Raw genomic sequence first — 23,607 nt, 5'->3', positions numbered from 1 at the left:
GTATTCTCGCTACTGCTGTGAGTTGTAAATATATGCAGAATGGTCTTAGGTGACCCCTGTGAAAGCGCATTTGACCCCCAAAGGGTCATGACCCACAGGTTGAGAACCACTGATCGAAAGGAAGAAAGAGCTTAATTTAAAGCATGCCACTTCTAACTCAGTGGGCACTGAAAGGGTGGAGACGCCTTCATGGCTGACCAAGCCATGTGCTGTACAGCAACCAGGCTGCATCCACAGAAAAGCAGCGATGCACAATCCATGCCACATCTCCCCAGGGCACACTGTCTCTGTTGGAAACGCCAGCTTCTAATTCAGAACTGCTATCTCCTACTCTGCCGTGTTGCCCTCAAGTCAGTAAGAACAGGAATATCTCTGCGTGCACATGGTAGGGAGAGAAAAACGAACATTGTCCTCCAAGCATTCGTGGGACTGGTCAAAGGGAAATTAATGTTCAAAATATTCAGTGTGGTGTTCTTAAAGCAATGTAAAAAAAAAAAAAAAAATACTAATCCTGAATCCAAAAGCAATCCATCCAAAGAAAAATGGTATTTTCAAATTCACTTTGATAGAGCTTATCAGTTGACTGGACTGGGGTGGGTATGATGGAATTGTCTAAAACTGATTGCTTCTGAAAAACGTATTCTCACATATAACAAAACGTTCACCTGTGAAGTAAGTAGATGGCTCAGCCCCTGAAGGCTAGACTCACAACCCAAACCATGAACCAGCCAGAGAAGCTTGCTTTTACCACAGTGGGTTCCAGGGCTGGGCTGGCTGGCCTGGAAACCCCCCCCACCCCCCCCCCCCACACACACACACAAAGGAGTATGGTTTTGTAGCAGAGGCCTCCCTCTTGTGGACAGTGGTAGGAATTTTAACAAAAAGGGTAAAATCTAGGATTCTTCATTGCCTCTTAGTATGCACAGAGTTACTTATGAGCCAATGATCTGTAGTTTTGTATAAGCTGTCTTAAAGTCCAGGTCTTTTGGGCTATTGGAGTGAGATGTTAACCCATTTTTGAGGCTTCCATTTAGAGGAGTCTGTATTTGTTGTCGCTACAAAACTCTTCTGCTGGATCACTAACTGACCGGCGCAAAGCAAGGGAAATAGATCATGCCTTAGGTGTGAGAAGACAGCTGGGCCAACTCCCTGCTGGCTGAAGATATGATGACAACCACCATCTGAGAACAAGTCCTCTCCACAACTGCAATCAGCAGTGCCTTCATCACATACTCTGCCTGGGGAACTGTGAGAATCAATGCTACTAATACACGAGTCTAAGGTGTACTAGGTCAGGAGATCTTAGCCTGGCCTTGCAGCCATCTTTACTAACAGTTCTTGCCTATGAAGGCTTGCAGCCATCTTTACTTATAGCTCTTGACTAAGAGGCTTGCAGCCATCTTTACAAACAGCTCTCGGCTGGGTAGGCTTGCAGCCATCTTTACGAACAGCTCTTGGTTGTAGAGGCTTGTCTGTTACAATGTGAAGGTAGACCCAGGTAATCACACCTGTCCTGATCATCAGAAACGTCTTCAGGAGTGATGACTCCAAAAAAAAAAAAAAAAAAAAAAAACCAAAACAAAACAAAAGCAGGCCACAAATAAGGTGACCTCATTCAATAGGCTCACTCTGAGAATTGACTAGAGCCAAGTGACATACCAGAGGAAAGTGTGTGTGTGTGTGTGTGTGTGTGTGTGTGTGTGTGTGTGTGTGTGTGTGTATGTGTGTGAAATTCTGGTTATATTTTGAAGTTAGACCTGGCAGAAATTTTGAAAGAGTGGTCCAGAGTGTGAGAAAGAGAAGAGTCCAGATTTGGGTCCCAACAAATCAAATTTAAGTTTCCATCAATTAAGTGAGAACACCGAGAGAGGCTGGCTTGGATGGCATTTGGAAAGCTAAGCACTAGGACACATTTTTGGACATATCAAATTTAAAAGGTTTGGACTGGCAAGATGGTTCAATAGGTAAAAGTGATTGCCACCAAACCTGATGGCCTGAGTTCAGATCTCAGGGACTCATATAGAAGAGACCTGACTCCTGCAAGTTGTGTTCTCTCACATGTACATTGTGGCATGAGTGTACACACACACACACACACACACACACACACACACACACACACACACACACACGTTAAAATAGTTAAGAGGCTTAGATATTTAAATGGAGCTGCCAAGCTACATGAAATATGTTGTGGAAATGAAGATGGATCTGTTCTGCAATTATGTTTAAGCAGCACTAGACTTATAGGTAACATTTAATAAACTAGAAATTGATTGTTACAGTGGACGTAAATATTTTTGATTTGATCCCAAGTGTGGAATGTGAAACAGACTTATATGAGATGGTGCAGTGTTTTTCCACTGGAAACAGACTTGTCAGAGACCAGGTGATGTTTGTCCACTAAAAGAGGAACTGCCTCTTGTGGTGGCATGGTCTTTGCCAACTGATAAACATCCTAGTATGAACTCCAGAGGGGGTTTAGATATACAAGCCCAAAACAAGAGGCTGGGCTTTTCAGTCTTTACATCCTAGAAAGAACCCTTCCAGCGACTGCTTGAGGTTCCAGCTGCTGTGGTTGCAGTCACCTTTGCTGAATTGCTGGTTTGCTATTTAACAAGTCTTCTGGAATCCTGCCGACTATTCCAGTGAAATCGCTCCAAATAACTGAGTCTAAAAAGGTCTACTTCTGTTCCCATTTGTCTCTTCCCCCCCCCCCCCCCCCCCCCAGAGTAGGTGAGTTGGAAGGGAGATACAGGTATTGAAGAACCCCAAATAAAATAGGCTTTAAGAAGTTCAAAGCCCACAGTGTTGTTTTAAAATTTTTAAAGGAGACACAGGATAGAAGCTTGAACATCTCCAACCCTCAATATAAGCGATGAGGGAGGACCAAGAACAGGAACAAGGAAGGAGATACAGAACACATGACTCCAGGGACAACCAGGAGTGTTTGGGACATTTTCTTTTTCCTTTCTTACTTGAATTTAAGACTGTGAACATTTTTTTGTTTGTTTGTTTTGTTTTTGTTTCAAGTGAACCTGGATTAGGGTGAGTATAATTTGGTAGGGATGGTTGGTGCCAGGGTGTTGCCTTTTGACAAGGTCTTATTACTGTGATTCTCCTGCCACAGTCGTTGAAGTGGTAGGACTACAGGCACACACAATGACTTGTGTGGCTTTTTTATTACAAAAAACTCTATTACAAAAGTAGGACATGCTGGGCATGGCAGCATATGACAGCACTCAGGAAGCAGAGGCAGGAGTGAGTTCGAGGCCAGCCTAGTCTACAGAGTGAGCTCCAGGGCAGCCAGAACTAAAGAGAAACCATCTCAAAACAAACAAACAAAAAAACCCCAAAACCAAAAATCAAGGAAAAAAAAAGTGTGTGTGTGTGTGGGGGGGGGGGCAGTAACTTAGCAACAGACACTGTGCAGCATCCCCTTGCAGTAGCTCAAAGAATCCTGCTTCATTTATTTCCCATCCATCTCTCCCTATAAGAATCAATGTATTTAGTAGGAGTCACAAACACTTGCAAAGAGTAATTGTAACATCATCACATTGGAAAAAACATAAAATAACTAGCATGCAAATTCTATTATATAAATCACATTCCGAGGGTGGGGGCACCAAATATGACTGGGTATTTCCTGAGTGCTTCTTGACTTTTGGTCTCATTTCTAGTGCTTTCACCCTCCCCCGCCCCCACACCTTTAATCCTAGCACCCAGGGAGGCAGAGGCAGGTGGATCACTTTGAGTTCAAGGCCTGTTCTACAAATCAAGTCCAGGACAGCCAAGGCTACAGAGAAAACCCTCTCAAACCCCACCTTACCCCACCCCAAAAAAGTGTCAATTACATCATTTTGCTGTGCGTTTCAATCTGATCTTGGGTTTTATTTCCTGCTAACTTGAAAGATGCTAAATCTACCAAGTGGGCAACTCTTCAGGGACTGTTTCTCCACCAGCAACACTGTGACAATGCGTCTTTCCCAGCTTTAGCTACTGTTGATGCTCTCTACTGCAGGTTGCAAAACCAAGAGCTCATTATTCCATCCTATGTTTTACATTCATTAAGTGGATTTTTCTCCCAAGAGAAACTGCCTCTTGTCTATTTGCCTGGTTCAAAATAATACCAGTGTTCAAAATAATGAATTAGACCCTAACCATTTGCCAATGGTGATCAATTACTGATCTGCTTTTGCGTTTCTCTGTATTCTCATTATGTTACATAAATTCATTGTTTTTACCTTCTAAAACTGTTCAAACTGCCATCTTCAGATTGGCCTAGCCACCTCACTAAGGCAGACTGCACCAGAATAAGAGGTACTTTCAATGTTCAGTCCCAGTCACTCCCACATAGCTCCTGTGTTAGGCTCAATGTCTCACTCCAAACTGCCCATAGTGGGATTCCTAAACCTGGAAAAATGGCACTCAACTGAACAACTGGGATTTTGCAGATGTAACTAAGAATGTGGAATGGGGAGATTGTGCTGACACAGGACGACACACACACCTTGTAAGGAGGAGGAAGAGTGGGAGCAAGGAGCAGAGATTTCAAGGTTACACTGGTGACTGTGAAGGTCGAGGATGAGCAACAAGTGAACAAAATGAAACTGACTGGAAGGGGCAAGGAACCGACAAGCCCCTCCCACCACAGGCATCCAGGACCACTCTGCCAACCCCTTGCTTTCAGACTGAGGCCAGTTTTAGATTTATAGTTCCCAGGACTTATTTGTGTGTGTGTCGCACACATGCGTGTATATGTTTTGCCACCCAAGTTAGAGTAATTTGTTATAGTAGAATCAACACAAAGCTTTTGATGTATTTTTATTGTGAAATATTGGGTTTAGAAAAAAAAGTACAAAATGTCAACAGTCAGATGTATACAGGTACAGTATTTTGTTAATCTATACAAGTGACCAGCATAACAGGTTCATTGTAAAATGCATGTTTAGACCAATACACTATAAAAATGACTGTAATATTCACAGGCTATTAATACATGATAACTGGAGCCCAAATGACCCTCACTGGGATATGCTAACTGCAGGGAACAGGCTAAAAGCACAACACAGCACACACAGTATCTCTGGACAGGCCCACATTAAAGAGTATCAACTCCTCAGTTAACATACTACAGAGCTTGGACTGAAACTCAATTACTGGTTTATACAATTGCAAAAAAAAAAAAAAAAAAATTAAGTTATAAGATTAGGTCATTGAATAAAGTGTTTCCAATTAGGGATGACTAGTATGCTGGCCCTAAATTTTAGTTTTCACCTTGCACTTTCAAAGCTTCACTATTTTAAACTGATTTTCAATTTCATGTTAGCTAAAAAAAAAAAAAAAGGGAGGGGAGAGGATTCCGTTTCTATCGTCTCCAACAAGGTATCATCAGATCTACTGTAGTTCACTTAGAATTGTGAGTATTGTGGATTCAAAAATGGCCAGGAAATTGTAATATGAATCATTACAAAATTTAAAGTAAAGTAATGACTAGTTTAAGAACTCGGCAGATCTTCTAAGCATTACCATCCACATTAAGGCATTGTCTACCATGGATGAGAACAGTAAATTGCGTGCTTCTAAACTGGTGGATTTTCTTTCACTTGTAGTAAACAACTTTGGGAAATTTACTAAAACTTGAATAATTTTAGAATTGCTTTAAGTATGTATTCTTAAAAAAACTAATCTTTGATATGAAGACCATATAGACATTTCTCTAAAAACGAACCCTTAAGCAGATGAGAATAGTTTAACTGCACATTTCGGAGAAAGAAGTCATAGGGTGTCTCTAGCAATGCCTGAGGTTTTAAAATTCACCGTGGAGCCGGAACTAACATTAAGCAGACCAATTTCGGTTATAGGCTGAAAATCATTTCAGTTCAGAAACTAATCTGTAATTTCTCAGAATCTATCCCACACTATCTTAACCTTTTATAGACAATTTTATTCTTTGAGACAAATTACTTATAAATAGTGTCTGAATCTTACAGATTTCAATCATTCAGACATAAGCACGGATTTGTTTATAAAAAGTTATTTAATTTTCCAGATTTCTATTAAAATTTACAAAGAATGGTGTACATAAATATTAACTTAGCAACACATTATTTAAAAAAAAAAAGCAAGATATATGGACCGTTATAGAAACATTATAAATTTTAAAGAAATTTTATATAAAAATAAAGCAAAACATTTAACTCACAAAATATAAACATGAAGCCACATAACATAAAAATAAAATCACTCTATCAAAATGGAGTTAAAATTAATCTTTAGGAAAGTACTCCAACATAATTAAATGAACTCAATGACCAACAGCTTCCCTTATGATACAGCAGCAAACCACAAAATCACCTAAAGTCTATATGCATTATCAGTTAATTCTTAATATGCAATCCTGCATGTTACTAATAACTTTGATCTTTTTGAAATTGGGTTCTGTACATATGCACTTATATACAAACACATATTAACATGATTTTTAAACAAACCATATGTACAAAAGATCAGCATTCCTATAAATAAAAACATCAGGTGGCAAAAAGGCACTTGTAAGTAAAAATCTACAGTTTTTACAAAACAAAAACATTTTACCTTGGATGCTGTACAGTAAACATCAATCCTATAACAGTAATGAAATGTTAGATTGCTAAACTAATGTTAGTGATGTAACTTTTAAAAACATATTTACATATACTCTGAAGCTCTTTTAATAAAAGCACCATGATTCTCTAAATCCATGTTGATATGAAGTAAAAATACAATTCCCAAAAAACCAGGTTCACCATTTTCCTTGTCTAAAAGTTTTGCATTTCTAAATTGAAAACTATTTATTTGAAATCAGCATAGTGTTAAACAAAAGCAAAACACAAACCCCTGCTGCTGTTCTTCCAACCACACCATTATTGCATGTTGCATTTTATACGGCGCACACATGTGCACTCCACAACCGTTAATACTATTGCTAGAAAAAAGTTCTGGGTATCAAAGAATTAAGAAGACACTCCAAACCAGCTGAAGTTTTATCTGCATGTTTACAACTTAAAAAACGCTGTGTGTCAGTTACAAAAGTGAATAGGAAACATACCAATGTACTTGGCATGTAAAAATATCTTTGCACTGCACAGAATCTAAGGGTTTCACAGACCCCGCACACACACTGTCAGGCAGAAACGCTAAACAAGTGACTTTCTCAAGGAGATGTTAGCACGCTTCCACTCTTGTCAAACTTTTTACCCTTTGACAAGGCTGCAACCTGTTTGAGTAGTTCTCTGTTTTTGGCCTGTGAGAGACAAAAATTCAAGATTTAAAAAGTTTGAACTATTAAGTCACGCTGAAAACTATTACTTAATAGTATTTCTTCACTTATATAAAAATAGCGTCAATGAAACACTAAGAGACCCGAAAGCTGGTACATTTGATCTTTTTAAGGTTAGATAGGTAGAGAGAAGCTGGAGACTGTTTACCAGCTCTTGGCAAATGTCAGCATTGTTTGTCCAGAACTACAGTGAATTATATAAGAAATGGCAAGTGGCTGTGTCCTTAGAGGATTCAAAATTAAAGTAAGAAAAGAGCTTTTGGTTCTTTAAAGCATGAAAGCTATTTAAATGCATGTTATTCTACAATTGAAAGCATCAAGGAATGAATCAAATGTTTACTCTGGAGAATTTTCTAGCTGAATGCATTGCTGTGTACTGTTATGCAGAAAAAGCTTGAGTCTATACTGTAAAAAAAAAATAGAAGGTCTTTCCTTAATATATTTAAAGCTTATTTTATTTATATGATGTGCATGCAAAAGTCAAAGGAGAGAGTCCACTTCCTCTTCCCACCATGTGGGTCCTGGAAATTGAGCTCTGGGTGTGAGTCTTGGTGGCAAGATGCTACTCTTCAGCATTCCTCACCCACTCTAGTGGCCCTTTCATGTTTACTGACTGTAGTGCTACATAAGCAACTTCCTAACAGGACTGGTATAATTTAATGAAAACTGCCCCCCACTCCCACCCCAAAGACTCAAGATTTCACTTTGCCAATGATCTGAATTTTCCCTGACTGTCCAATGCCTGGTCATCAGACAGACCACTGCTTGCCATTTGGTAACACGACTGCTCGTGGGGGATCTACAGGAAGGACCTTCACTGAGTCTTTCTCATCCTTCTGTTTGTGCTCCGTATGCAGCCGCTGGGGAGTTAAAATATGAGAACAGACACTCAAGGCCCTTCTCAAGCTTCTGAACCAACACAAACAGTATGGATGTCAGGCACTACTTAAAAAAAACAGCACAATTCTCAACTCCTCAGGCACAGAAAGGAAAGACCCCACTATTTATAATCATAAACTGTCACTCTCAGACAAATCCTAGTCACTGCCAGATGTAGTCACCTACATATTATTTAACCCTGAACTACAACAGAGCCACTGGCTAGAAACAGGAAACTCAAGAAACAAATTTCCCAGTGTGGAGCGATGAAGGCCATAGAAAGGCATAGGCCAGGTCTGCGAAGGCAGTCAGTTACTAGCAAGCATGTACCTTACCCTGGCTTACCAAATAACTAAAACTCCACCTTCTTCTTTCTTAGAACAAAATGCAGGAGCTAAAAAAATAAGATCTTGGAAAAAGCAGGTTTTCTCTTGAATACTTTTGCAGCTAATTTTCTCTATATATTAATAGTCCCCCTATGACATCAGCCACTTGTTGATAAATTATATAAGACAAAGGCTTTAAGAAAAATAGCACATGGTTGCTATTTTGAGTCTTATTTGAATATTTGCAATATAAATTTTATATTGCAGTGTTTAAATATATACACATTGAAATTTTATTCTAATATTTATTTTTGCACCCTATAGAAGCCGATGCAATTATTTTAATACTTAAGTTAGAAACATTTCAAAATGTCAGCCGAAATAAGGGAAGAAAGTTCAATGAAGAACTACACAGCCTCTGCCTATCTGCAGGTCCACTTAACTAGGCCTAAACTGTAGGCCACCTTATCCTTAACAGAAGACTCAGGGAGTTGAAAGAGCTAAGCACATAGCCTTGGCACACAGCAGCATTCACACACAATCTCCCTGCTCACTTCTTAGCCTAACTAACTAAAGAGCACAATTTTTACTTGGCATTATTGGTACTTAGGGTTTTATACAATTTGGGGATGAATTTTAGTCTGTATTCCTAGGTTTGAATGAAAGTTTAAAATATCTAAGAGCTACTAGCGCAAGATAGATTTTGTTAGTCATTAAATTCTCTCTATCATAAAAGATTAAGAAAGCAGGCAGGAGTAAAGGGGCGCAAACCCAAGTACCTGGAAGCTAAAGCAGGATGCTGAGTCTGAGGCCAAACTGGGCTTTACAGTGGAACACCGCCTCAGATGAGAACAAACGAGGTAGAAAGTAGTTAACTAGGTATACATACTCACCTCAGTAACTGCTACTACAGGTAGTAGGCGGGGACTACACTTAGCTGTAAACAGTATCTCTAGCAGAAACTCAAAGTGTACAGGGAGGCAACTGATAGCGAGGACACACAGATGCCTGGGCAACCTGAGGTGTGAGCTGATGCAGGACTGGGGAACAGACAGGTAAATGTGAGGCACACGGTGTAAGTGTCTATGTCTCATTTACTACTTATATGTCCACTTTCACCTGTAATTTGGGGATAATTCATAACTCAGCTCTTACAAGGAGCAACTATGGACAGCATATAAAAAACACACTGATTCTACCTTCCTTTCTACATGAATGGCTGCCATGCTGGTAGCATAGGAAAATTCAGCTAAGAGGAAGTAGGCTGCAGATACCAAGCAAGTTAAAGTAAAAATGGTTCTCTTGCACCTGACTTTTTTGGAGCAGAGGAAAGTACTGGGTTAAATCAGTCCTAGGAAGTTTACTGTTATGGTTATTCTATAACTTACACATTTTTCCTTCAGCCCTTCTATTATATAAGGTTGACTATATCCCAGGGAATCATTTCAACATAACTGAGTAAGAATAGAATAAAAAAAGTAATGGCTGGTGGGTAAAAAACGGTAACTAATGCACACAAGGCCCAACTCATGGTGGGCCATCTCTGAGGGGAGGGCAAATGCATTTCTAGAAGTCACCACCAATGAACAAATTCCCTGGATGCACTAGGCCCTGGGTCTATAGAGCTCCTTTTCAAATTCCTGTCACTAGTAAGAACACATGAAAGAGAAAGGAGTATGCATCTAAATTCCAGTAAGAATGCAAATCCTATGAGGCATACCAAATGACAAGAGAACAGAAAATATCCCTGGTGTTATGGAGGAAGACGCAGCATACAAGTGAAGCAATATCCACACTTCGCTTTTTAAGCTGCACTCTCTCTTCAAGTGTGAAGTCGGAGCAGATCATCATCTGTATGCTTAAGATTGAAAGCTTCTTAAGCTAGGGCCTAGCATGTGTGAGAACCAGGGCTGATCCCCAGAACAGCAAAAGTAAACTAATGAAACAACCCTAAGCGCGTTACTCAAAGATGAACTCTTTTATAAACATCACAAGTTATAGACTGAAGAACATGAAATCAAGCTTATAACACAGATAAAAAGAAGTTTCAATAAGGGAACAACCCCTTTCTATGCTGATGCCACTATGCACCCTCTTTGTGATGGTGGTGACTCTCAGCTTCATTTTTAGTTGTGCTGCATGTTTAAAGCCTATACATCTGTACTAAATACAGGAGTGCACCCAAGACACAGGCAGCACTTTCCGACAGTCCACAGGCACTGTCGTGGTCTACAGCACTTGCACACAGCATAAAGGCCCTTCAATCATGGTCTTGAGAACTGGCTCTTTTGGGGGTGTGGGGGAAGTTTTGAGACAGGGTTTCTTTGTATAGCTTTGGCTGTGCTGGAACTCACTCTATAGAAGAGGCTGGCCTCCACCTGCCTCTGCCCCCTAAGTGCTGGGAATAAAGAGATGGGCCACTACTACAAGCCAGAACTGGTTTTCTTTATCCACTTTCCTTCCTGGTACCCAAAGGAAACGGGAAGAATGATTACAGGGGGGCATTTTCACCTCAACATCATATAGTCTCATCTTAGTTCAACAGTCAGGTGACCACTCTTCACCATTTTCTGGAAATCCCACTTAGTGCATGCATGTTTTCAAGATAAACAGTGAATCGCCTTTCAAGTGATTTCAAACAAGAACTTTTAATGAGATCAGGATCAAAACTTTATGAAGTCAAAATTAAAACGGGAAATGTACAAAATAGGGGTAATGATACCAATCTACCTAAGTCAGGAAAGAAATAGTACATACAGGTTTAAATCTCCAGCCCAGCACTTCACACAAACACCGCCATTTACCTGAAGCTGTTCCACAGTTTCTTTGTGCGCTTTTTCCATACTGTTCATCTTAGTTCTCAAATTTGACTCTTGGTACTGAAAGTCTGCCTTCAGTTCAGTTAACTGAAATTGTAAAAAAGAAAAAATGGCATTCATATCCATGCACATCTGTCCATGTACTAACACTATGTAAATGTCTCTGCACCAGGAGCACACACCAAGGTGGAGGAAGTTGGTGGCAGCTGCACCTTCTGTAACACAGTGTCTGTCCCAGCATAGCAGGAATTTTAATGTTAAGGAAGATCTTTGAGAAGTTTCTTTTGGCTTCACTGGTCACACTTTCACAACTAGCATGCCAAAGCAAGGTTTAATGGTGCATACCCTGTAGAGTGCTCCAAATGCACTTCACAGTGAGTCAACAGGTTTCCAGTTAAAATCATCTTCAAAAATGCAAGGAAAAAAGGCTTCATAATGGCAAATTTACAAACAGTTATCAACCAAGGGCAATGTGTTTGTAATTGTTAACCTGTCCTGGTATTATGTACATAAAGCCATTATACTACATTACCTACGAGCACAGAAACCAATTCAATGTGGCATGTGGAAAAGCAATTTTACTGTAAAATATGAACCAAATTAGCTAAGTAGGAGGAGAAACTCAATAGTGAGAGGAAGCAGAGACCACAGGACAATGTTTTCACTAATATGAACACAAACAAAAGTGTAATTTCTTATTTACAGCCTAAGTTGCTATGAACAGAACCACACAAAAACAGCTTCAAGTCTCTTCTCCTGGGTCAGTAGTATGCATTATAGAAAGACATCTGTTCTGAAATGCTAATCCTTATGCCACCAACTCTCATAGTTATGCTAGTCGCTGTACTGCTTCTAGGCTGTGAATGTCTAGACGGTAAGAACAGTGTCTGTTCATCTGCCCGTCACTCTTTCTGACAGCATGGTGAGTAGTTAATTTCAGATACATAATTATTATTTTCCTATAACCCTAATTGTAAACATACTGGTGGGGTTTTTGTTTGTTTGTTTTTAAAGGAACACTAAAGCAGGAAATGCCAACAAACTCCTTAAAACACAACAGTGAGAGGATAAGGGAGCTGAGCGTCTACTGCGGCAGTTTTCGATCTGCTGGTTGTGACCCCTACTGGGAGGGTGGGGCTAACTACCCTTTTACAAGGTCCTAAGACCATTGGGAAATGCAGATAGTTACATTACAATTCATAAGAGCAAAATGACAGTTATGAAGTAGCAATGAAAATAATTTTATGGTTGGCAGCATGGAGGTGGGAGTGGGGTCACCACAACATGAGGAACTGTACTGAAGGGCCACAGCACTACAAAGGTTGAGAGCCACTTGTCTACAATTTGTTGATGCCTGCTTTGGAATTACTGCTATTTTGCATTAAATTTGGCATTTTATTCACCTTGTGTTCAGGGTTAATGTAGACACATTTGGCTTTGTGTAATAAGTTAAAGTTTTGTGTACATTATTTTCATAAAAGCAAATTAATTTAAAGCTTCTGTCACTCATAAAAAAGGCAACTACAACTATCCAATTTTATCGTGCATACCAGTGCCAATTTCCACAAGCTGAATTTACTCTAACTGTCATACATACTAAAATAAAGAGGCTGGGCATGTCATTCATTACTCTCCGCACTCGGGAGGCAAAGGCAGGCAGACCCAGAGTTCCAGGCCAGCCAGAAGCACACGTTTGAACAGTAGTAAGTGAAGGACATTAGCCGTCACCATGCAGAGTGTGGAGCTGGAGCACCGGAGCTGCTCAAAGGCCAACTTCGTCCTATTGGACTTTCTAAACTTCAGTTTCTTTTTTGCCAATGGAAAGACTCTTTTAAACATTCTAGTTCTTTTTTAAGTTCATTTCTTTTGTTAAAAGTTGTATTAAAAATACAACTAATGTTTTTTAAGAGTGATTCAAAAAAATTTTTTAAATGTTTTCACTGTTTTACTAGCAGATGCATGTCTAGACCTAAATATGTAGTTATCTTCCAAATAGCACATCGATACACTGAGCATGTACGTGTGCCAAGCAGGAAACACTTCTCACCGACACGAGCCTCACAGCCGGCCCATCAAGTAGCATGTAGCACTGAAGTGAGAAACCAAGGCCTCAACTAGGGCACACGTCCTACTTAAGGGCACACAGGAATGGACAGGATTGGAATTTCATCCTGAATCACTGTAAAGCCAGTGTACAATCCACTTCCTACAAAATGCGCAGACACCCACTGCTAATCGCTGCCCCAGGACATCAGGGTATCACTACTTCTCAACAGCTAATTGATACAGATTGACACAGAGACAAGATCAATATGTATCAAACACTATTTTCAATTATTGTAAAACCCGCAATAATTTGTATATTCCACTTATATTTCATTTTAAAATTAAGATATTAGACCTATTTTAAATTTGCATGCTAACTAAAAACCAATGTTCAAACAATTACTAGGTTAATTACCTCTCAGTTAATTCTTAAGAACCACAAACATTTTCAACCACCATTTTTACTTATTTTTCATTAGATGGCTCAGACTCCAATTTGGGCTTCTGTAGTTTGTCTTGTAAGACATTGCAAACATTACCAAATAATTAAAGAAAAACTGAAGGGTTAAATAAAAGCAAAGATGAAAATCTTAATCAGACTTCAGTGAACTATATTCTCACCTTTTTATCTTTTTCCAAAATAGTCTGGTCTCTTTGCTGTAAGAGACGCTTAAGTGACATCACCTCTTCTTTCAGTTGACTTATGAGGACAAAATTGTCTGTTCCCCCACTATCTGCTGACTGGTTTATAGAGCTACTAAAAAGAAAAAAGTAAAACAGAGTTACACAAAGTAGAAGGAAAATCTGCAGATGTTCAAATTGCATAAATTAGACAATTCCACAAACATCCTTAAGGCTAATGCAAAAAAATATGTACCTGACAGAAATGGATGCAACTGGCAAATTACCTTACTAATGGCACACATTACATACACCTGCAGAAATATAATTCAGTATTAGCTTTTAGGGGGTCAATACTTCTAGTGTAAAGCAATAGGCAGCCAATTTGTACAGTAACATCAGCAAATGTTGGCTAATGAACTAAAAACAAATTCACACTCATATTTTAAATCAAAACATTTTCTAAGCAGGTCAATTTAAAAATACCACAATCAGATTTGTGTTTCTTTTCCTTGAAGAACAATTATAGTAATGTTCTCTATTCAGATTTGTTCTTTCCTCAAAACCCAAATTTATTCCCCAGTTGTAACAACATAGTTCAGTGCCACTTTCTTATTGCCAAAATTAAAATTTTCTTAACTGATTATGTATGTTTTATTCTCCCAGGTGACTTAAAAAGGTCTTTAAAAAGTTGGTGTGTGAGACCCATGTTTCTATTCTCAGATAAAATATGTAGTAATAATTCATAATTAACCAGAACTATTCAATTAAGTTCAATTTTCAAAGCACTAAAGACATTCATTTTTACCTATCTCCATTAGATGGCTTAGATTCCAATTTGGGCTTTTTCTTTGGAGTTTCATTCTGAATTGCTGCAGAGGATTTATGGCTAAAAAGAAACATTAGCAAAACGATTAGCATAAAACTGGGGCATCAACTTATAAGCTACTCTTTCTCTGAAATATCACTGAACATCACTAGTTTCTTCAGTCTAATTAACCACGTCAGACAGGCTGATTTACACAAGTGCACTTCAAACACACAGCACACAACACACTTACCTCTGTTTCCACAGTCCTTGCTCCTGCTCAGGACTTAGACTGCTGATTCTGAAAAACACATGAGTAACATCTGATAACATTTATTCGACACTTTCTTTCTGAACAGAATCAACCCGTATTATAAATCTTATATAAAGCTATATAAATTGATATATGGAACAAGTCACATTTTAATAGGACAAACTCTAATCCAATGACTACTAGTCAGCTTACATTTTTTTAAAGATCCGTTCAATGGTAGATTGCATTTCACTTTAGGATTTCCAGTAACTCAATTAAAAATTATACTCAGTTTTGGAGTAGATGAGCACAAGACCATAGCAGGATCATGTAAGAATCTAGGAATGATTATGTCATCTGCCCTGGCCATTCCATTTAGAAGACTGAATCAATCTGGTTGTCCTACATGCAGATAAAGTTCACACACTCAGGCTGCTAGGAACCATGTGTCCAGCTGGACCTGGAAGTAGCCTCTTTCTTTCATTCTTCTTAGTTTCCCTAAACTGCCTCTACAAAATTTGTGTATCTCTTTGTCAGTATTACATACAAACATCACACTCAACATGTTGGAAAATTTCATAAAAACAATTGATTTCACTCATAATACTATCTATGACTTCCTTTCCATTTTGCCTAATACTAATAACCATTACAGCGCGTGTGACCGACCCAGAAACCCATATTTATACAACGTAAGAGGTGATCATCATCTAGACTGTATGACCTTAAAATCAGTTAAAATCTCCAAATCTCAGATACACATCTGAGAAGTAAGTGTAATTCATTTTGTTCATAGCAACAAGCACTTATATGAGGAAGACCACCTAGTATAGCATTAACACGTGTAATAAATATATACACTTACATGTGCCCAAGAACCATTTAAGTCATGTTTTTAAGGAAAACTAAAAGAATTAGTGTACCCAGAAGAACAAAACAAACAAGACTGAGATGCTAAGTGAAGAGTTGGGGAGATAGGAGCTATGACCCGGTTAAGCTGGCTCATTCTTCACCAGGCATTAAACTGCAGTGGAATTCCGTCCCCCCACACCCTGTGTGTTTATGTGTGCGTAAGGATGTTTAAAACAAATCTCTTTACATGTAAGCATTCCCAAGTCATGTAATTACTTATTTAAATAGCAACAGCACGCTAATGATTATCAGAAACTTCTGTAATCTCCATTTTAGTGATCTGAGGCTGTCATTCTTGGATCCAAACTGACTGTAGTGTCACGCTCTGCTACAATGACTCCTCCTCATCAACTGTCATTCTACCTCCACGTTCTTCATTCTGATAAAGAACTTAAGACAGGACCCAACAACCTGTTTGCCTATTCCATCGGCCCTTTGCATTGCCAGGTTCTGTAGGTCAGCAGTCAGTGACTGTTTGTGCAAAACAATAAAGAAATGTTTGTCTTGTTTGCATAAACAACAGTCAACAATGCATTATGAATATACCCTTGTGTTAGGTACTGTAACTAATTTCCAGTACACAGGACGGCACAGGTCATGCAAACACTAGACCACATCATGAAGGACACTATGCACTTTAGAGTTGGGTATCCAAAGAACTTGGAACCTTTCTCCTGTGAATAACAAGAGAATAATAATGTGACTTTTTTTTTTTTTTTTTTGTTATTCCCCCCCCCCCCCCAAGACAGGGTTTCTGCGTAGTCCTGGCTTTCCAGGACTCACTTCAATAGTCCAGGCTGGCCTCAAAGTCACAGAGATCAGCTGGCCTGCCTTGGCCTCCCTACACTGAGATCACAGGCGTGCGCCACTGCACCCAGTTCTATTTCTTAATTAGCCCCCCAAAAAGAAAAAAATTGAAAGTTGGTTGCTCTTTTTCTCTTTCCCATTAGAAAAATTGTTATTCTTTAAAAAGATTAGATGGCTGCCACCTAACTCGACATCTTATTCTTTCTCGTCACGCTATGAAAATTCCTTCTGCAAAGGCAGCCAGTAAAGAAGACATTCTGGAGTTGGAGGAGTGGGTCTTATGATCCATAGTTACGTGATATTCTTCAATCAAGGAGCAGAATCAAGTCTTGTGTTCCTTTGATCCTTGGGCTACTCACATACAAAACCCTAAGACTCTTTTTATATGCCATTGCATTGCATTCTACCACTGTCACCCTAAGAAACACAACATAATAGCAAATATCAAGGCTTTAATGAATCCTCATAGCCTAAGAGGCTACCAGAAAAGAAAAAAAATTTTTTTTTCTATCAGTCATAAATGATGTTACAATCTGTTCTCTGAAAGGGCTAAATGTGTATTTCTCCACATTGCTTTAAATAGGCTGTTGTTGTTATAATTATTATTATTATTTTGCTTTTTGGAGACAGGGTTTCTGGCTGTCTGGGACTCACTTTGTAGACCAGGCTGGCCTCGAACTCACAGTGATCCGCCTGCCTCTGCCTCCCGGGTGCTGAGATTAAAGGCGTGTGCTACCATGCCTGGCTTTAAATAGGTTTTTATTAAGATAAGCAAATGGCAAGTGAAAAAAAAATTCCAATACTGGGAGGGCAAACAGGGCTTCCTTCCCTGAAGCCGTCAACCTGAGCTACACCTCTGGAGTCGCATAAAGTGGAAGGACAGAACTGACTCTACGAAGCTGTCCTGTAACCTCCATGTGGGGGCATGCACGCATGCATAAAATTAAATACAAACAAATTCATATATAAAACCTCGAATTAGCTTTAAAACAGCTTTTGTTATTTAGCATAACTGAAATGTCAACACCGATAGATCTTGATTTTCACACATGATGATTTTATACATGAATTCTTTACTACTTCGATAAACACTGAATATATTCCATGTGGAAATTTTTCACAGAGCATGAAATTAGAGCATAGCCGGAAACTAAAGCAGCTCAGCATGTGCACTGAAACTGGCCTAGCATCTTACCACTGCACAGAGGCCAGTGCAAGATTAGCAATGCCAGGAAGGGGTTTACAAAGGATTTCAAAGTGCTTACTTGTGGTGGCCACTGCTGTGCCGATGGTGGTGGTGGTGGTGGTGGTGGTGGTGTTTTGAATGGTGCTGGTCTTTCTCAGTAAGAGATGAGGATGAAGAATTGGAATGTGAAGAGCCCAAACTCTTCCTCTGTTCCTTCGTCTTCTGTAAAACTCTCTTGTACGACAAGGTACACAGCCAGCACAGTAACTTCCCATCAACCTTTTAAGGGAGTAACAGCATGAAGCACACTTGTGAGCTGGCTCAAGTGAGTCCAGCAAGCAGACTAAACTTGCAGTTACACTTTATACCATGTGTGCAACACTGTGAGCTTCATGAAATTCTAGACTATACGGGTACATGAAGATTTTTTTTAAATTAACACATTTGACACTTGGAATAATATTGTCAGAGGACTATAAAACTAGCTAGAGCTGATTTATAGTCCTCCAACACTGATAAATTATTTTTAATTTTGAGAGACGTTCCCTTTATTTAGTCTAGAAATCAAGTACAATAAGGGCTAGAGATGGCCCAGAGAGTTAAGAGTATTTTTTGCTTTAGAGGATCCAGGTTCCATCCTCAGCACCCACACAGTGGTTCACAGCCACCTCTAACTCTGCTCCAGGACAACCAACACCCTCTTCTAACTTCTGTGGGCACCAGGCAGGCATGAAGTACATAGTCATACATGTAGGCAAAACACTTGTAGACATAAATAAGTCTAAAAAAATTCTTAAGGAGTACAAATGGCTGATTATCTTTAAGAAATCTAGCCTGAATGTCTTAGTCTAAATATAATTACCAAACTGATAGAGCATTTCCTACAATATTAAGTACTGCGACTTAAACAGGAACAGAAGCCTGAATGACCAATCCCCGTTATAGTCAGAGTTTATGTATCTACTGATCTCTACTTCTAAAATCCTGTTTACAGACATTCACATACATGAAGAGCAGTGCAAAGCTCGTCAGCAGATGTCCCAGCCGTAACCACAGCACAACAAGCTGGGGACACTTCCTCAGCTCTCAACAAATGTATTGGTAAACCGTCCAACATTATAGGCAAGACTTTAATCCTGCATTTCCCTTAAAAGACACAGCTCACTATTCACTGTGTTTCTGGCAATTGTACAGACTGTAACTACTGAGAATAGTAAGAATCAATCATGTGAGTCCAGGGCAGAGAAAGTGACTTCTTCCCAAAATTAAGATATAGTTTGTGCCTTTCTTCCTTTCACACAGGAAATGCTGGAGGCACATGTCTTTCAGCTAGGGTACATACAGTGCTGTGGGAGGTTAGGGGTGAGCCCCTCCAGGAAATAGTCATCCTCTAAAACATCCAAAACTGACAAACAGGAGCCCGTAGGAACGCTGGTCAGCAGAGAAATGGCATGTGTGCAGCTAATAACTAAGTCACCGCAGGCAGGGAGAAAAGACAGTAGTTTCCAACAGGAGCCCAAACAAAAGGCAGAATACTAACTTGGAATTTTATGTGCTAATATGCCTTTGGGTTTTGTTTGTTGTATCAGCAATTTTAAGTAACCAGCAAAAGGGCATAAGTGAAAAGATTTACTGCAAAATTGAACTGACATGTAGAGTAACTATCAAAGTAGTTTTAAAAACTCTTATTTGACACAGTCTTACTGTACTGTCTGGGCTGGCCTTGCTCCTGTTTCCACCTCCTAAGGAGCTGGGACTACAGGCACATACCGTATTTAGCATGACTAACTTTTAAAGTATTAGTCATCCTAACTGATCAAGATAAGTCCATGATGCAAAGACAAAAGTATGCTATTCCTCCACGTCAGTTTTTAGGCAGCAGAAACAAATGTCTCAGAGGAATACTGATTATAATAATTGTCAAGTTGTTTGCTATTTTATTTCTAGAAGACATCTTAACATAAATAAAACATACTTTTCTTCTTCCTTCCTCCTTCCGATCAAAAGCACATTGCTGTTTGCACTGTTCACAGGTCTGAGGTGGTCCGTATTTTTTTTCTGAATTTGTGCAACGCTGACACTTGGTACCAATAAATGCTGCAATTATGTTACAGTACTGACAAGGCTTAGGCTGAAAAACAAACACACTTAGTTTAATTGAGATATTTAAAACCTTGCTGCATAGACATAGCCAGTATTTGTAAACTATCTGGGGGCGGGGGAACGTTAAAAAAGGAAAGCGTTCTGTTCAAAACATTTCTTCTGCCAAGTATATATTCAAAGACAAACATCATACATCTATTCATTTATTGCAGCAGTCATGATGCTCAACTCTGCATGCTCAGAAATCTGACCACTGTGAGAAATATACTCAGGACTTATCATTTACACAATACAAAGTTTGCTTATGAGGTCAAATAATTATTCACAAAAAAGTCTCATGAACCTCTAACTTGAGGATATGAATTTGCAGTGATATGCTAGTCGGCTTAACTGTTATATTATTTCTTCAATTAAAAATTGTTTTTACCATATACAGATTCTTGTCACAGTGAACATGTATTTTAAGGGTCTTTTCAATACTAAAAATAGCATAAGCAAATCCAGCTAGGTAACAATGAACACCCTTGATTTCTCGGACATTCAGGGCACTATGGAGTTTTAAGGTTAGCACCCTGACCATTAGTTATGCTAATATCTACAACATACATGCCGGCCAGTTTGTACCATGATACGTCATTAGTTTCGAACACCTGAATGGTACTGCCATATAAAAAGTTCCAGAAATCAAGGAAAGTTTGAAGATGTTAACATTGAAAATAATATATTCTCCACATTAAAGAATTTGCTTTATTTGTACTTTTATGAAACAGCTTCACAAATTTCACATTGAAATTCACTATTATACCATGCAAAACATGCATTGTTTTTTTAAATGTTTTCATTTTGCCATCAAGACTAGAGAAACTCTCTTCTATGACCTATTTTGATATGTTGATACATAAAAGTACAGACACTGGTCAATAATAATGACTTGAAATGAAAAACATACTTACTGTTCCAAATTGCTTGACATTTTGAGCACACTTCTTACAAATTGTGTTAGTTTTGCTGAAAAGGAAATTATATTCAGATGATTACAATCATGTAGCTTCCCAGTGTAACTCATGCTGACCTATAACAAATGGATGAGCCAAAAGATTTGTAGATTATTTATTCTAATTCATGATGAGAAAATACGAATATTAATTTTACGGTAGTTTTTTGCAGACGTATTTCTCTTTAAGACAAATTTTCCATATACTATTTACTTATTAGAAGCAATGCTTCCAGGTCTCAGGATATGTGCCCAGGTTGGCCTCTAAGTGGTAATTCTCTTGCCTCCACCTCCAAACACTGTGCTTATAGGCAACCAACTTACTGTATATTTTCTGTGAAGAAAACAAAGCAAAAGTGCTTATGTGCTCCGTCTGGTTCTAAGCTTTCCCTTACCGATGTGAAAGTGCACTCTCCTGCATCAGGACCCACCTACCTTCCAGTCAGTTGGTCTCCACTGTGATGTCCAGACAGTAACAAAATTGTTTGTTCTTGAGCTTATTCTGTGCCCTCAAAAGAGGAATTTCCTATTAAAAACATCTGTGCTAGTCACACTGCTAACACAAGTGACTTCAGTCTTACAGCTTTTCCCTTAGATTAATTAGCAGTTTCCCATTAAAAAAAAATAGGTTAAAAGTAATTGTTGTCAAAAGTGTACGTTTTCCATCCATCAATTTATCCCCTATTTTCTCATGTTCAAATTGAAGTCTAGTTCTAAAACTAAGGTTTTTTTTTTTTTAAGTCAATGTGTTCTGTCATACTAGATATAGTTCTGAATTTTACATTTCAGAAACAAAAAGCTTTTTCAAAGCACTTTGACACAAATATTACAAGCCCCAGATATTCCTTACATGAATTTGTAGCAATGAAAAACTGCTCAGTATACAAACCTCTCCTGCTGAAATTCTGATCTGCAGTAAGTGCATTTAACAATGGGATGTGCAATCCGACATTCCTGTAATAAGAGAATACATGTCAGTATTTATCTCAGACCTCAATCTCACTTTTCTGATAGAAATTACTCGATCTTGTCAAGTGCCTGAAATGTCAATAAAACCTGGCTGGCAACGTAAACAACTGGGTGACTTATCATATCAGCAGCTAGTTACAGTATAATTCCATGGGAAAGCCATAGATATTTTTGTCCTTACTGGATGTGTGTGTGTGTGTCGGGGGGTATGGAACAGATAAATTAAGGAAGCTGTCAGAACTGACTTCCGGGGGGGGGTGATTGATTACATGTGAAACTAGTTATTTTGTACTGTTGCTCACAGACAGCATCCCGGCTTTTAAGGGATGGGAGGAGCTCCAAATCAGAGAGAGCATTCTGTTCCCGAACCAGTCGCTTCGCTTTCCGGGACAGGGAAGCAGGATGCCATCAGCTCTGCAGCTTCGGGTTCCTAGCAAGAAAGTGCAAACACGGCGCCCTGCCTCCCAGTGGAAGGAGAGGGCAGCCAGCCCCTGCCAAAGCTGGGGGCGAGAGAGTCTGCACCGGATCTCTGCGACACGGTGGACTGCCGGCCGCCTGGCTCAGCCCCACCCGAGACCGCCAGGCGCGGCCGAGCCGGCGGCCCTAGCCTGCGAGCAGGCGGGACGCGATCGACCCGGGTCTCGCCCACCTGATGCCCGGGCCCCGGCGGGGAGCGGTGCGCTGAACGCCCGGCGCCCACACCGACCTTGCAGAGCTGCTGGCCCTGCGAGAGCTCCTCGAAGGGGTAGCGCTGCGTGCACTTGGTGCAGGCGTACAGGGCCGACGCCGCCATCCTGCTTTCGGGCTCCTCCGCGCGCGCTCAGGCGGGGCCTCCGGAAAACTCGGCTGCCCCGCCCGCGGTCTCCTCTGCCGCTGCCGCCCGGGCCTGGCAACGCGCCGGGCCCCCCGCGTCTCCCTCCGCCTCCGCCGCCGTCCCGGGACACCCACTACCGCCCGCCCCCGCCGCTCCCGTTTAGGCCCGGACCGTGGCGGAGGGAGACGAAGAGGGAGCTAGGCTGTGGATTCCGCTTCCTCCTCGGCCCCGCGTCCCTCCCTATGATTGGCTACGGAGAGCCCTGCGTCACTCGAAAGCCCCGCCCCGTCTCTGGCCCAGGTTACGCGGGGAGCGCCCACAAAGAGAGGAAAGCGCCAACCAATAGGAGGCCGCCGCTCTGAGAGCGCGAAATCCGCTTTGAGGAGGTTCCGCCCACCAGCCACGGCCCGTCCCCCTTCCCCCGTGTGGGCGGTGCGTCTGCGGCCGTCAGACACAGGCCCACAGAGTTTCCATTGGCCGGTATCACTAAGCCCCGCCCATTCCTCTTTGTCATTGGCCGAAAGATCAGTACTCCACCTGGAGAGGCTACGCTCTGGGCAGTTTATTGCGGGGATGCTGGTGGAGTGTCTCACTGTCCACTCGCCTTCATTCAGCTCCCGTCATCCACCCCAGGAGTCGCCGAAGGCGCCCCTTCCACTTCCAGAACACTCTGCCCTGTCCAGATGCTCTCAGAGCCGGCTGTCACCTCACAACGCCGCTGGTCCCCCAGGCTCGGCGGCGCGCTACCT

At 40.4% G+C, this 23,607-nt stretch overlaps 1 protein-coding gene across 2 annotated transcripts; it reads right to left on the bottom strand.

Annotated features, from left to right (window-relative positions):
• Window positions 1-5,762: 5,762 nt before the first annotated feature.
• Fam76b (family with sequence similarity 76 member B) lies at window positions 5,763-22,994 on the bottom strand. 2 transcript variants are annotated; one of them, XM_051155916.1, is made up of 10 exons: window positions 22,751-22,994; window positions 21,965-22,029; window positions 21,035-21,089; window positions 19,954-20,109; window positions 18,058-18,257; window positions 15,074-15,121; window positions 14,821-14,901; window positions 14,013-14,145; window positions 11,331-11,432; window positions 5,763-7,285 (listed from the first exon to the last, which is right to left on the bottom strand). In XM_051155916.1, exons 1-10 carry the CDS (start codon window positions 22,835-22,837, stop codon window positions 7,196-7,198), a joined length of 1,017 nt encoding a protein of 338 aa, XP_051011873.1. In that variant the 5' UTR covers window positions 22,838-22,994; the 3' UTR covers window positions 5,763-7,195. The 2 variants fall into 2 exon arrangements, with proteins under 2 accessions (XP_051011873.1, XP_051011872.1); XM_051155915.1 differs by having other exon boundaries at window positions 14,013-14,148; window positions 22,751-22,993.
• Between the last annotated feature and the right edge of the window lie 613 nt (window positions 22,995-23,607).

This window comes from Acomys russatus, chromosome 14 (genome assembly GCF_903995435.1).
Source record: "Acomys russatus chromosome 14, mAcoRus1.1, whole genome shotgun sequence".
Taxonomy (NCBI): Eukaryota; Metazoa; Chordata; class Mammalia; order Rodentia; family Muridae; genus Acomys; species Acomys russatus.
This window is presented reverse-complemented; position numbering and strand designations above follow the sequence as displayed.